The sequence below is a fragment of the Xenopus tropicalis genome, chromosome 1 (genome assembly GCF_000004195.4).
Source record: "Xenopus tropicalis strain Nigerian chromosome 1, UCB_Xtro_10.0, whole genome shotgun sequence".
Taxonomy (NCBI): Eukaryota; Metazoa; Chordata; class Amphibia; order Anura; family Pipidae; genus Xenopus; species Xenopus tropicalis.
Genome location: NC_030677.2, coordinates 195,486,963 through 195,501,906, shown reverse-complemented (window position 1 = coordinate 195,501,906; position 14,944 = coordinate 195,486,963). Strand labels below are relative to the sequence as shown.

General features: G+C 45.3%; 1 protein-coding gene across 2 annotated transcripts; it reads left to right on the top strand.

The window, feature by feature from the left end:
* Nucleotides 1-2,567: 2,567 nt before the first annotated feature.
* On the top strand, nucleotides 2,568-10,452 carry fbxo4 (F-box protein 4). 2 transcript variants are annotated; one of them, XM_031899679.1, is made up of 7 exons: nucleotides 2,568-2,657; nucleotides 5,028-5,266; nucleotides 6,241-6,461; nucleotides 7,090-7,165; nucleotides 7,680-7,855; nucleotides 8,034-8,209; nucleotides 9,789-10,452. In XM_031899679.1, exons 1-7 carry the CDS (start codon nucleotides 2,592-2,594, stop codon nucleotides 9,870-9,872), a joined length of 1,038 nt encoding a protein of 345 aa, XP_031755539.1. In that variant the 5' UTR covers nucleotides 2,568-2,591; the 3' UTR covers nucleotides 9,873-10,452. The 2 variants fall into 2 exon arrangements, with proteins under 2 accessions (XP_031755539.1, NP_001015940.1); NM_001015940.2 differs by lacking the exon at nucleotides 2,568-2,657 and adding an exon at nucleotides 2,768-3,193 and having other exon boundaries at nucleotides 9,789-10,451.
* The last annotated feature ends 4,492 nt before the right edge of the window (nucleotides 10,453-14,944 follow it).

Here is a 14,944-nt window from a genome sequence, read left to right as displayed (position 1 = left end):
ATTTTTCGTGGCCCCTAATATCTCACTTTGACCCCCCCCCTCATATGCCCTTCTTTCAGATTGTGAAGTCTTATAACCACAACCCTTTTCACCTCCTGTAGCTGTCATTCCCGACACAGTGGGCTGCGGCCGGGTCACATGACAGGAGGAACTATACCGCTATATCCCGGCGCGCCTGCGCAGTCCGCCTCCATATCCCCGGCACATACAGCGGGTACTGAGCAGTATCCCCGGCACATACAGCGGGTACTGAGCTTTATCACTGTATCCCCGGCACATACAGCGGGTACTGAGCAGTATCCCCGGCACATACAGCGGGTACTGAGCATTATCCCTGTATCCCCGGCACATACAGCGGGTACTGAGCATTATCCCTGTATCCCTGGCACATACAGCGGGTATTGAGCAGTATCTCCGGCACATACAGCGGGTACTGAGCAGTATCTCCGGCACATACAGCGGGTACTGAGCATTATCACTGTATCCCCGGCACATACAGCGGGTACTGAGCAGTATCCCCGGCACATACAGCGGGTACTGAGCATTATCCCTGTATCCCCGGCACATACAGCGGGTACTGAGCATTATCCCTGTATCCCTGGCACATACAGCGGGTATTGAGCAGTATCTCCGGCACATACAGCGGGTACTGAGCAGTATCTCCGGCACATACAGCGGGTACTGAGCAGTATCTCCGGCACATACAGCGGGTACTGAGCAGTATCTCCGGCACATACAGCGGGTACTGAGCAGTATCTCCGGCACATACAGCGGGTACTGAGCAGTATCTCCGGCACATACAGCGGGTACTGAGCGGTATCTCCGGCACATACAGCGGGTACTGAGCAGTATCTCCGGCACATACAGCGGGTACTGAGCAGTATCTCCGGCACATACAGCGGGTACTGAGCAGTATCTCCGGCACATACAGCGGGTACTGAGCAGTATCCCCGGCACATACAGCGGGTACTGAGCATTATCCCTGTATCCCTGGCACATACAGCGGGTACTGAGCATTATCCCTGTATCCCCGGCACATACAGCGGGTACTGAGCATTATCCCTGTATCCCCGGCACATACAGCGGGTACTGAGAATTATCCCTGTATCCCCAGCACATACAGCGGGTACTGAGCAGTATCTCCGGCACATACAGCGGGTACTGAGCATTATCCCCGTATCCCTGGCACATACAGTGGGTACTGAGCATTATCCCTGTATCCCCGGCACATACAGAGGGTACTGAGCATTATCCCTGTATCCCCGGCACATACAGTGGGTACTGAGCATTATCCCCGTATCCCCGGCACATACAGTGGGTACTGGGCATTATCCCTGTATCCCCGGCACATACAGCGGGTACTGAGCATTATCCCCGTATCCCTGGCACATACAGTGGGTACTGGGCATTATCCCTGTATCCCCGGCACATACAGCGGGTACTGAGCGGTATCTCCGGCACATACAGCGGGTACTGAGCAGTATCTCCGGCACATACAGCGGGTACTGAGCAGTATCTCCGGCACATACAGCGGGTACTGAGCAGTATCTCCGGCACATACAGCGGGTACTGAGCAGTATCCCCGGCACATACAGCGGGTACTGAGCATTATCCCTGTATCCCCGGCACATACAGCGGGTACTGAGCATTATCCCTGTATCCCCGGCACATACAGCGGGTACTGAGCATTATCCCTGTATCCCCGGCACATACAGCGGGTACTGAGAATTATCCCTGTATCCCCGGCACATACAGCGGGTACTGAGCAGTATCTCCGGCACATACAGCGGGTACTGAGCATTATCCCCGTATCCCTGGCACATACAGTGGGTACTGAGCATTATCCCTGTATCCCCGGCACATACAGAGGGTACTGAGCATTATCCCTGTATCCCCGGCACATACAGCGGGTACTGAGCAGTATCTCCGGCACATACAGTGGGTACTGAGCATTATCCCTGTATCCCCGGCACATACAGTGGGTACTGAGCATTATCCCTGTATCCCCGGCACATACAGAGGGTACTGAGCATTATCCCTGTATCCCCGGCACATACAGTGGGTACTGAGCATTATCCCCGTATCCCCGGCACATACAGTGGGTACTGGGCATTATCCCTGTATCCCCGGCACATACAGCGGGTACTGAGCATTATCCCCGTATCCCTGGCACATACAGTGGGTACTGGGCATTATCCCTGTATCCCCGGCACATACAGCGGGTACTGAGCATTATCCCTGTATCCCCGGCACATACAGTGGGTACTGGGCATTATCCCTGTATCCCCGGCACATACAGCGGGTACTGAGAATTATCACAACACAAACACAGTTGATTTTATTTTTTCCTGTAAATCTGCACACACAGCAGCAAAAACCTTAAGCTCTCTTAGAAGCCCCCTGCTCTGCCTTTACTGGATTGCTGTAAACCAACAATCTAGTCCCACCTCTTTAATTTTTCGTGGCCCCTAATATCTCACTTTGACCCCCCCCTCATATGCCCTTCTTTCAGATTGTGAAGTCTTATAACCACAACCCTTTTCACCTCCTGTAGCTGTCATTCCCGACACAGTGGGCTGCGGCCGGGTCACATGACAGGAGGAACTATACCGCTATATCCCGGCGCGCCTGCGCAGTCCGCCTCCATAACCCAGCAGGTAGGTTTAGTCATACGTTATGACGGGGGAGTTCCCAGCGGGGGAGTTCCGAGCTGGCTCACTCCATGTGACGCTGAAAGTTCCCTGTGCAACAGGAAGTGGTTGGAGGGACAGTATTATGCACCCAGCTCACGGAAATTACTGGGAGCAGCCGGGCTAGGGGGACCCGCCTGGAACTACATTCCTCCATGTGATCCTCCGCTGTGACCGCGTTACCGCCCATGCCTAGCAGTGCCCGCAGGGTGCCCTTCCGCTGCCCGGTAGTTTCTGTCTCCCTCACAGACAGATTGGGATCAAAGCAGCGCAGTGTTTGCAGTTACTAAGGAGCCCAGCGCTGCCCGGTGCCCTCACCTCCCAACATGGCAGCAAGCGAGTGGGCTCGGCTGGAAGCGGCTGTGCTACTGGGGCTGAGACACCTGCGGGACCGGTACCTGCACAGAGACCCGGGAGGGCTGGGCCTGGAGCCGGCAGCTGCCACTGAGAGTGCTGGGGAGATGAGCCCAGAGCCGGGGGGCGGCCTGCTGTGTGCCCTGCCGGTGAGTTACTACATGGGGCTCCCCTGCTCTGCAGTTTCTCTTGAGGTTTCTTCTCTGGAGTTTCTTCTCTCCAGTTTGCAGTTTCAGCAGCAAACTGGTTGCTAGGGTCCTGTTTAACCTAGCAACCTGTCAGTGGTTTGAAAGAAAGACAGTAACACAAATAGAGGAAGGCCTAAATAGAAAGATAAGTAATACAAATAACAATACAATTGTAGCCTCACAGAGCTATTGCTTTTGGCTGCCGGGGTCAGTGACCCCCATTTGAAAGCTGGAAAGAATCAGAAGAGGAAGGCAAATACCTCTAAAACTATATCAAATAAAAATGAAAACTTGCTAAGGATATCCTGTCTATAACTAAAAGTTACCCTGAATGTGAACAGCCCCTTTAATACCCATATAGAATAACTATAGTGCCAGCGCCAGGCCCACAATTACATTTTGATGAGTTTAGTTGATCCGACGCCATTCACAAAATACACTTGTTAGTGTAGCCTTTATTTTGTGCTTTGGTTGAAAGGCAAATAAGCAATTGTAAATCTGAGTAACTTTCCATGTTCTTAGTTACTTGTACAAAAAAAAGCAGTTTGTTTTTGTCCTTTGCTGTTCCCTTGCCTGACTACAGAAAGGGAGTAAAGTCATGAAAAGTGCTGAGTTTGATACTGGTGGGGACAAGGGCCTTTACTAGGGTTAGAGTTACCCCTCCAGCATTGCACCCTAGGCACGCAACTCTTCTGCCAATCCTGCTAGTAGTCTGGTCCCCCATGGCATTAGCAGGTAGGTAACATTTGACTTGTTTAATAAAAAAAATCTGCTTGGTTGTCGTGGGTGACAAGACCAGGTAAAAATCTGCACCTTTTATTACATTACCCTGAATGTATCAGCAATCAGCACTCCTTCAGCTAACAATTCCCAGAATGCCTGGCAAATGGCAACTGGAATCTTGAGGACAGATACACCTGTTCAAGAACGTTAGTATTCAGGGTAAGGAGAGGAGGTGAGTTGTTGAGACACTCACTTATGATGGGTAAGTTCTGTATAAAGGGACACATAAAATCCCCCAGTGTCCCCTATAAAGACAACCCAAGGCAGGTGAGGTAGGAGATAAAGGTATATAAATATACTATATATGCAAGGTATAAAGTAGAATATAAAAGTCCAATATACCATCTTATAAAATCACAAGGGCCAGACATGATAGTGCTGACTAGCTAAGCCCCTACGTGCACTTTGCTATTTGCACAGCTGGAACCACAGAGCACACAGACAGTTGTAAAAGGGTATCATTACTTTTTAGATAAGGTATGTCATCCTCTATAAAAGGCTAAGACTTTCAGGGTCTCATTTGAAGCTGTTAGTGACACATTTCAGTTGCTGTTCTGTGTTGCTGATAGCTTCCACAAGACTCTGTGTTTGTTTGATTAATAAAGAAATACTTTGATATACTGAGAACCTTGTCTCAGGGTCTTGTTGTGTAGTAAGGTTCTGGTCGGTTAAATTTACCAACAGAGATCCAGTTTAAAGGGGAACTATCACTATTGTATGCTCTAAAGCAGGGATCCCCAACCAGTGGCTCAGGGGCAACATGTCGCTCACCAACCCCTTGGATGTTGCTCTCAGTGTCCCCAAACCAGGGAGTAATTTTTGAATTCCTGGCTTGGTGGTGCCTGGTAGGAAGAGGATCTTGTTGGAGTGGGAGTTGTAGGCTTTAGAAACTGCCAGGATTTTATATTCACAGTCAACATGCAAAGGGATTGTCATTGTTGTTGTTCGTGGGAGGCAATCTCCCTGTGACTTGGCTTGATAGCCATATTCTCCGTGTCTCTGTGCCGTGTAGGTGGATATGCAGCTCTACATCATGACGTTTCTGTCGCCACATGACCTGTGCGCACTTGGAATGACCAATCACTATTGGGATCAGATGGTCCGGGATCGCCTGCTCTGGAGATATTTTTTGTTACGAGACCTTCCTTCCTGGCCGTCCATTGAGTGGCACAGCCTGCCAGATATAAGTGTCCTCAATTCATGCTTGTCCCCGGAGTCCCCAGAAGGAGCACCCCCCGACTATATGTCTATGTAAGTCCTGGGGTCACACACTGACACTATGAGCTTGGGACTCGGATATTGCCAGAACTGTGCTATTCTTGACTATTTAAGTCATCAACAAACAAAATTGAAAAAAAACTGAAACAGTGTCGCCACCTTCTGGTCATTTTGCCAGACTGGACACACTTGGCGGAAAATGAAGTTAAAGTTAGTGAGCAGAGAAGAGCCATGTGATGTTTCTCTGGTCAGTTCCAAGCTTTGCTTTTCTCTTCTGACTCTTTTCAGCTTTTAAATGGGGGTTACTGACCCCAGAAGAAAAAAAAAACTATTGCTGGGAGACTGTAATGTTACTGTTATTGTTATATTTTATTACTTATCTTTCTATGTAGGCCTCCTATTCATATTCCAATCTCTCATTCACACCACGGCTTGGTTGCTAGGTAAATACGGACCCTAGCAAATAGCTGCTGAAATTACAAACTGGAGAGCTGCTGAACAAAAAGGCTGTATAATTAAAATAATTTAAAAGAAAAAAAAATAGACCAACTGCAAATTGTTGTAGAATACCACTCTCTGCATTGTGCTAGTAGTTGATTTAAAGGTCAGCAACCCCTTTAAATGCAGTGGCATTTTAGCCAGTTTACTTGGGAACCTATGGGTGGTAGATTGCAAACCTGAACCCTTTCTGAACCTGTGCCTGTAAATGAGAGACTCATATATGAATAGGAGAGGACCATAATATAAAAATAAGTAATAAAAAGTAACAATAAAACTGGAGCCTCACAAAGCAATAGCTTTTTGGCTGCTGATGTGAGTGACCCCCATTTGAAAGATGCAAAAAGTTAGAAGAGAAAACCTAAAGGTTACCACCCCTTTAATAATCTTTTTCATGACAATTGCAGTTTATCACTGCTAATATTAGGGATGTGTCCGCTGCTGTTTCAGCTGCCACTCTAGTTCTGTTCCAATGAGCAATATCATGCCTTTTGTCTGTGTATCCCCAGCTATGTGAAGAGCTGCCCGAGGAACAGGAAATCAGCGAAAGCGAGACATCCTATTTACGGAGCAGTCACTTCTTTTCTTCAGTCGTTAGTGATACAGACAGAGCCTCGCTTCGCCATGTTTGGGCCAGGGCTGGAGCAGCTCGATGACTCTTTGGTCACACGGATGATGACGTCTCCGGAGCTCCGGCCAGTGGTGAGCATCCTGCAGCGCCAAATAGACGGTAAGCGTTTTATCTCTTCCCATCAGCAGTGGGAAACTAAAGCCTCAGGAGATAAATTATTCATTTTGCTTTCTTTCTTTTAATTTGGTTCGATTTGCGCAGTGCAGCTTTCCTGCACCATACCCCAGCCAGTGCACTTGCCCCTGGGGCAATGGTAAATTAGCCCTTTAACCTGTATACTACAGCCTTCAATATGTTTCTTAGTGATCTTCCTTAGTAGCTCTTGTGCCTTAAAATGCTCATGGGGCGTCTCTGTGACTAACTGTATCTAATAAGGTTGGGGTGGGGTTCACATTAATCCAGCTGCCTATTAGGCCCCATGGGATCCAAGTTTCAAGGCTCTCCTGTGTCTTGCTTTGTATATGGAGTCTTAGGGTGAAGACACACTAGTAGCAGCTACTTTTTCACGGCTACTAAACTCCAGAAAATACCCTGCCATAGACAATACTGAGACTTGCCTCTGCTAAAACACACATAGAGACAATTATCAGTAAATGATCAGCATTGTCTATTTTAGTAGCCACAACAAGTAGCTGCTACTAGTAGCTCCATGTGTCTTCACCCTTATAGTTTGCAAAGCTTGTACTTTATCTATTTCTAATAAACTTATTGTTTGTTTTATTTGTAGGAATTGGCTCAGGAGTCACCTTTCAACTTGACAATCAACATAAATTTAACATCTTAACCTTGTACTCCAGAACGCGGTAGGTGAAACTGGGGAAGTCATGGCATGACCCAGTCGGTAGCCTGTTGGGCATATACATTGTATACATGAACCATAAATATATAACTGGGGCGGGGTGGCATACATGGACATTGGGGCGGGGAGGCATACATGGACATTGGGGGCGGGGAGGCATACATGGACATTGGGGCGGGGAGGCATACATGGACATTGGGGCGGGGTGGCATACATGGACATTGGGGCGGGGAGGCATACATGGACATTGGGGCGGGGAGGCATACATGGACATTGGGGCGGGGAGGCATACATGGACATTGGGGCGGGGAGGCATACATGGACATTGGGGCATCCAACCTGTGACTCTTCCTGCTGCAGTGTTTGTTGGGATTTGCAGATACATTTTACCAGAGAGAAATGAAAGATGGTTTTATTCATGCCTAAAGCAAAGTCTTTTCTAGGGGGCCATTAGGTTTGGTTGGCTTTATTTTCCTCCCTGTTGCATGTTACTATATCAAGGCGTGCCCATTTTCCAGCACAGAACGAGACCGGGCCCGAGTGGAACCCAACGTTTCGGGGAACAAAATGTTTGTGCCAGAGGCCCCAGGAGACGACCCGCTGGCAACCCCAGATAATCTGATCCCGCAAGTGAAGGAGGTGTGCCGAATAGTGGATGGATTCATCTACGTGGCCAATGCAGAATCACACAACAGTAAGCCATCCTGTGTGCATTACATCACGTGTACAGACCCCACAGATGACTGAAAAATGTGTCATACATTTGTTTTGGAAAGATGCTTATAATGACATTTCTCTTTCATGAAAAAAAACGTTTTAGGCTGGAGTTCCCCTTTAAATAACTATTTACAGAGGATAATTTGTTTGTATAGATCACAACCGTCCAGAAGAAATTGCACAGATTCTGGCCATGACAGACCCCACATTTGGACCTCAGAGGAGACCACTGCTGGTATTGTCTTGTGTTGCCCAGCCCGGTAATAAGCGAATCCCATGTGTTTATATGGCCCATGAACTGGGACTTGACAAGCTTCAGCGACCCTGGCTGGTAAATATAAATTATGTATCCTTGTTCATTTGGATATTGTTAGGAGACAAGAGGGAGGGCCCTGCTCATGAGAGATTTCACTCTCGATGCTTTTCGGTTGAAGACACACTGTGCTACAAGTGGCAGCTACTCGTCACCGCTTCTTAACACCAGAAAATACCCTGCCATAGACAATACTGAGAATTGCCTCTGCTAAAACACACGTAGAGACAATTATCAGTAAATAATCACCATTGTCTATTTTAGTAGCCGTGACAAGTAGCTGCTACTAGTAGCCCTGTGTGTCTTCAGCCTTATTATACAGAACTCCAGGGTTCACCTAGCAGCATGACCATTTAATCCTACAGGGCTCAGTGAGTTCCAACAGCCACAGTGGCTTCTGCCGCTAATGTTCTTTTTTTAAAATGCTTTTATCTCAAAAAACTATAGAAGAATAATTACAGTCTATTGTGCCCTAACTTTATTTGGCTGGAAGACTTGGGGATTTTGTTATCGCTATCGGAAATATTTTCTCTAAACACAGGAGAATGTCAAATTGCTCAGAATTCTCGTCCGAGCACTTTTTTTTTTATGCAATTTACATTACTTAAGCAATAATATATTAACTTTAAAAAAACTGCACCACCTGCTGTTCATTTCAGTCGGCTAAAAACTAACTTTTCAAAGGAACTGGCCAGAGACACACCAGATAACTCTTCTATGCTCACAAATCAGAGCTGCATTACAAGCATTAGATTTATTTCCTTTTACATAGCACCAACACATTTCCACAGTGCTTTACAGAGATTATTCATCATTCACATCAATCACTGCCCCAGAGGAGCTTACAATCTAAGGTCACATTCACACACACTATTGTCAATTTAGTCACAAGTCACTTCACCTACCTGTATGTTTTTGGAGTGTGGGAGATATCTGGGGGAATGATATATCTGGGGGAACAGATATCCCCACACTTAGGGTGAAGACACAAGGAGCTACTAGTAGCAGCTACTTGTCACGGCTACTAAATGCCAGAAAATACCCTGCCATAGACAATACTGAGAATTGCCTCTGCTAAGATGCACATAGAGACAATGCTGATCATTTATTGATAATTGCCCCTGTGTGAGTTTTAGCAGAGGCAATTCTCACTATTGTCTATGGCAGGGTATTTTTTGGCATTAAGTAGCCTTGAAAAAGTAACTGCTGCTAGTAGCCAGTGTGTCTTCACCCTTATGGGTGCTTTTGTTTGGTACAGGTTTTTTTGGATATACTTTATACTTTTCTTTAGTTTTGCACCTAGAGGTCACGGTTGCCTAAACTGTATATATAAGACGCTCTACTTTGGTTTTAATATGCCTTTGATTAAGGGCGGATGCGCCCGAAACGCGTCAGGTGTCTGATGCTGCTGTTGGTTGTTATACTTTCCAAATAAATATCCATTTCAATGTAAACTTTGGAGTGCGGAGACCTCTTTTCCTTCTTTTTTTCGTATCTGGGGAAACAGGAGAGGACGTGTGTGGCAGTGCATGTATTTGGGGACACAGTAAGGCAGCCGCACAGCACCTGTGTTTCATTTTTTTTATTTTTTACGCAGGTGCAGAACACTGAGGCGTCGACACTTTCGGGGCTGTTGGACGGCATTGCCTGGATCCTGAATGAAGTAGGGAAAAAAATGTAGAGGAAACTGCTGCGACTGCTCTACGCTCACATAGATGCCCTATGCTGTCTATAAATATAATTATGTGTTTATGTACATATTCTATTTTTTTAATTTTGTTTTAATATTTTACCTTTAATTTGCCTTTTAATACTCGCCATTTTTATTCGTTCATTTAGACGGTAGCTAAACCTTGCGCCAAGAGCTAGCGTAGGGGAGGCCGTTTAAATGGAATGGTTTAATAGCAATATTCTCTGCATATCTAATGCCCTTCTGCAAGGGTTACCCCACTGAATGTTGGGTTATTGTCTGCACTACATTTATATAGGATTAAAAGCATGCTCATTGCTGCTCTAAAGGTGTCAAACTACAAATCCTGTATAATGGACTACAGATCCCAGAATTCCCAGTGACTGCAGGCTGCAAAGAGCAACTGACATAAGTAAACGATGATATTGAAAACAGTGGTATTCCAGCCCTTTCCCTGAGTTCTACCCCAAAAAGCACTTTCTTCCCAAATTGTTTACATCAAATTGTTTACATCTCATTGATGGGTACGAGCACATATTGCCTAAATTTTTAATAAACCTGTAAAACATTGCCTGTGATTGTATTTTCTTTCCATACAGCAGGATGTTGGCGGATTAGAGCATTATCAAAGCTTTGTGTTGGTTGCTTGAAGGTTTCCTGTTGGGCATTAATTGATGATGAGTAGTGACATGCAGGGAGGGATGTTGGGCAGAAGTGGTAGCGGCCGGACATTTAGATGTACAACAGTCTTTGGACATTGTATTCTACTCTATTCTATAGAATGTCCTGTAGAAGTTTTAATATCTTTTACAATGTCCTATTCTTAGCAACTTTGCAATTGGTCTTTATTTTTTATTTTTTGAATTTTTTGCCTTTATCTTCTACTTCTTTGCAGCTTTCAAAAGGGGGACACTGACCCCAGCTGCTAAAAAACTATTGATCGGTGAGCTTCCAATTTTATTATTATTATTACTACTATGTTATATTACTTATCTTTCTATTCCGTTCCCCTCCTATTCATATTCCCGTCTCTCAATCAAACCACTGCCTGGTTGCTAAAGTAAACAAGACCCTAGCAACCAGATAGCTGCTGATATTCCAAATTGGAGAGCTGCCGAACAAAAGCTAAATAACTCAAAAACCACAAACAAAAAATGGAAACCAATTGTAAATTGACTGCAAATTTTTATTAAAAGTTAATTTAAAGGTGAACAATCCCTTTAATGCATTTAATGTATCACCCCTATTCATGTGCATGAATATATCCATTGGTCAGAGGAGGCTACAACACTTTCCCTCATATTCCCCCCAAAACTAGGTCAGATTAAACATTAGTCTTGGCTCAAAGCATGACGGATCGGCGGTAGGTTCTGTTCATTTTGGACATAACGCATTTCATGCCTGGATACAAGGGACTTCCTCAGAGCAGCAGCCTATTGTCTTTTCTGTGCTCATCATTGAGATGGTGTAGCGCTTCCATTCTTATCTGCTGGTTCAGGCCATTGGCCCTAATGAACCAGGCAGTGCTATCGGCCCCCATTTGGCAATTGTGTTGGGAAGCCTGAGCATTGTAAAGGGGAGGATGATGTGTGGCAGAGAAGGTAGGGGGCAACTAGAGTAGAAGTTTAGAAGGAATCCTAATGAATAACATGGTTTTTTTCCCAGGTACTTGTGCCAGGAGAGCAAAAAGGGCACTCGTAGTACTGAGTGAGGCTCAAACTGCAGGGATTTCACCCACCCAGTAACCCATATTAGTAAATACTCTATAGCACTCTTCTGCCTAAAGTGTGTGAAACCATCAGAAAACTAGAAACACTGGGCCTCATTTACTAATGGGAACAAAGTACACAAAAATAGCCATTCGCCATGTGTTTGTCCTAGAATTACAGCCCTGTTCCTTCCACCAAGAGTACCCCAAAGCCTGCGCTGATTTGCACATGGAACCAACGTCATTGTGTGCTGGGGCCTAGGCGTCTTGCCAGATGCTCTTTATTTGTGGATGCAATTCTGGGCAAAAAAGTTCATGTGGAATGGCACAGGGAATGCTCAGCCAATAGCACGTACCAGTGTACAGGGTCCCCTCAGTGCTGCACCCTGCTTCTTGCTCCTTAAATCCAAGTAATGAGCACAACTGAACTGGTAGTTCATTCCAAAATGTCAGTATGATGCAGACATTAGTCCAAGACAAACTGCAGCTGTCTGGTTTGATTGTAAGCTCTTTTGGGCAGGGCCCTCTTCACCTCTTGTATCGGTTACTGATTGCTTTATATGTTACTCTGTATGTCCAATGTATGTAACCCACTTATTGTACAGCGCTGCGGAATATGTTGGCGCTTTATAAATAAATGCTAATGTAATGTAATGTAATTACCATAGCATCCAGCTTGGAAGATGGAAAGTACAGGGCCTGAAAAGAAAGATACAAGTGCAGAATAAGCATAAAACCGAACCTTCACTTTTGTATTGGTTGCTGTAGTCAGTGACCCCCAACAACCCAAGTGCTAGACTCTCTCCTAAGGATCCATGGCCAAGTTGTGGGAAATCAGATGAGTTAAGAACTGGAAAAAAAACCCATAAAGGTGATTTGCCCATAGTGGGTGCTTGTGTGTCAGTACAGACAATGCGGCACAAGATGGCGCCCTTGTAATTCTAAAAATGTTGCGCAAACATATAAGGAACTTTCATTCTTAAAATTTGGGTTTAAGCCCATGAAACCAGTCCGGAGCCAGAAACTATAGTTCATAGGTGTGCCAGTAATTGTTCCCATTAATCAGGAAGATACTATTGGCACCTAAAATAAAGAACTGGCAGCAACCAGCAGTTTGGTTAATGTTTGACCACTCACGCCTCAGAAATATAAAGTGAAATTCTGAGATGAAACACCTCCAAAATAGTAACTGGCAATTAGGTCCCATGATCCAGGAGCTGATTAATATGTGCCCCCATAATCCATTGTGTGAGATATAGAGAAAGGTAGCTTGAGATGAGAAAGTCATTAGCAACTAAAGGGAAACTTCAATTTTAAGGTGGGGGGAATTTAAAATTGTGATGCCTGTTATCTGTAGAACACAGACTGTACTTTGTTCTCTTCTACTGCGTGGGCCTTTGCCAGTCTGGGAGGCTAATAGTGCAATGTGTTATTGTGTTAGCATGGGTGCCCTTTTATCAATATATAAAAGCTGCCAATTTAGTCCTGTTACAAATCTGGAACTTAGAATGAAAGCTCCCCCTTGTAGTCCAATATTATATATATATTTATTGTTATAGACGCCCTGCTGTTGTTACATCCAGATGTTAATCTTATTGGTCTTCAGACCTATCCTCCCATCCACTGCTATGGGCCCAAGCCCTTACTGATTCAATTCTAATCCCTAGATCTACTGGGGAGTGAACTTCTTCCATAGGGGCCGAGCCTGCTGACATTCCCAAGCCAGGTGTTTCCTTTTGTCATCATCAGTTTGTCATAGGACGACAGCTGCACCCCCCAATAAATACACTGACATAAGCGCCCCAGGGATTTCTCTATTCACTATCATGCAAACCACTTTAACGGCACTGATTTTGCAGCCGGAATGCAGACTCCCAGCCAATTAGAGAAGACTTCCCTGAATTTGCTGCTTATTTAAAAGCCTTCTTCAGGATTTCCAGTTCTAGTATAGGCAGGGGGACACCAATTTAATCTGAATTGTTTAAATTCTAATAGGGGTTTATGTAATAATGTTAACTGTGCAGCCAATCACATATTCTTTTTGATCCGTAATACTGCACTAGAGCAATATCATCTAACTACTGGTTGGTTGCTATAGGTTTCTGGGCCAGGATATATTGTATGATGCCCATGTACTACATATCCCCAAATATGTGTTCTATTAGCAGAGGGAACATTTTCATTTTGACTATGTTGATCCAAGCAAACGCCAAGGAGTTCTGGAACCAGTGATTCCTTATGGAATGTTTTAGTTTTACTCTAAATAGATGCGCCACTGATCCATAAGGCAAAGCATTCAGTAGGCGCAAGATGTTGTAAATAAACATAGAAAGAGCTGGAGTGACAAAGTGTGGTATTAAAGTAAACAAATCTTTTAATAAATGTCCAATTGGTGAATTTAAAGGAATAGTGCCATGGGAAAACAATTTTTTTTCAAAACACAGAGCTTTACAGGGAGGTTTACACTGTTTCAATAGCAAATAATTCACTCTGTAATTTCAAATGTTATCCTTGAACTAACAAATGTATTTGTAGCTGTAATATTGGTGTGTAGGCGCCATCTCAGTGCATTGTGCCTGAGTCTGAGCTTTCAGCCAGCGCTACACATTAGAACTGCTTTCAGCTAACCTATTGTTTCTCCTACTCCCATGTAACTGGAGGAGTCCCAAGCCGGACCTGGATTTCTTACTATTGAGTACTATTCTGATACCTACTGGGAGCTGCTATCTTGCTCCCTTCCCATTGTTCTGCTGATCGGCTGCTGGGAGGGGGGGGGAGATATCACTCCAATTTGCAGCGCAGCAGTAAAGTGTGACTGAAGTTTATCATAGCAGAGGTCACATGGCTGTGGCACCCTGGGAAATGAAGAATATGGTTAGCCCCATGTGACATTTTAAAATTAAATGTAAAAAAAAATCTGTTTGCACTTTTGAAAAACAGATTACAATGCAGGATTCTGCTGGAGAAGCTCTATTAACTGATGGGTTTTGGAAAAAACATGTTTTCCCATGACAGGATCCCTTTAAATACATTCTTTGTATACAGACGTCTCAATTTTGGGCTTATGGATCTCAAGCTTCCCTCAGGGCCGGATTTGTCTTTGGTGCGCCCCGAGGCCGCCCCTGTGGGAGTCCCCCATGCGCATGCGCGAACGCGCACCCCAGTGCGCATGCGCAAACGCGCCCCCGGTGCGCATGCGCAAGCGCGCCCCCAGTGCGCATGCGCAAAGCGCCAGCTCCCCATTGCGCATGCGCAAAGCGCCAGCGCATGCGCGAACGTTCTTTTTAACTCCCATACGGAGCAGTGGGGAGAGGTCCCGACTGCTCCGTATGGGAGCAAAATTAAAAAATGTTCT

Coding starts and splice junctions, on each gene's coding strand:
- fbxo4 (NM_001015940.2), top strand. CDS start 3,017: ATGGCAGCAAGCGAGTGGGCTCGGCTGGAAGCGGCTGTGCTACTGGGG. Junction 3,194..5,027: donor GCCTGCTGTGTGCCCTGCCG/GTGAGTTACTAC, acceptor TGTGCCGTGTAG/GTGGATATGCAGCTCTACAT. Junction 6,462..7,089: donor CCTGCAGCGCCAAATAGACG/GTAAGCGTTTTA, acceptor TTTTATTTGTAG/GAATTGGCTCAGGAGTCACC.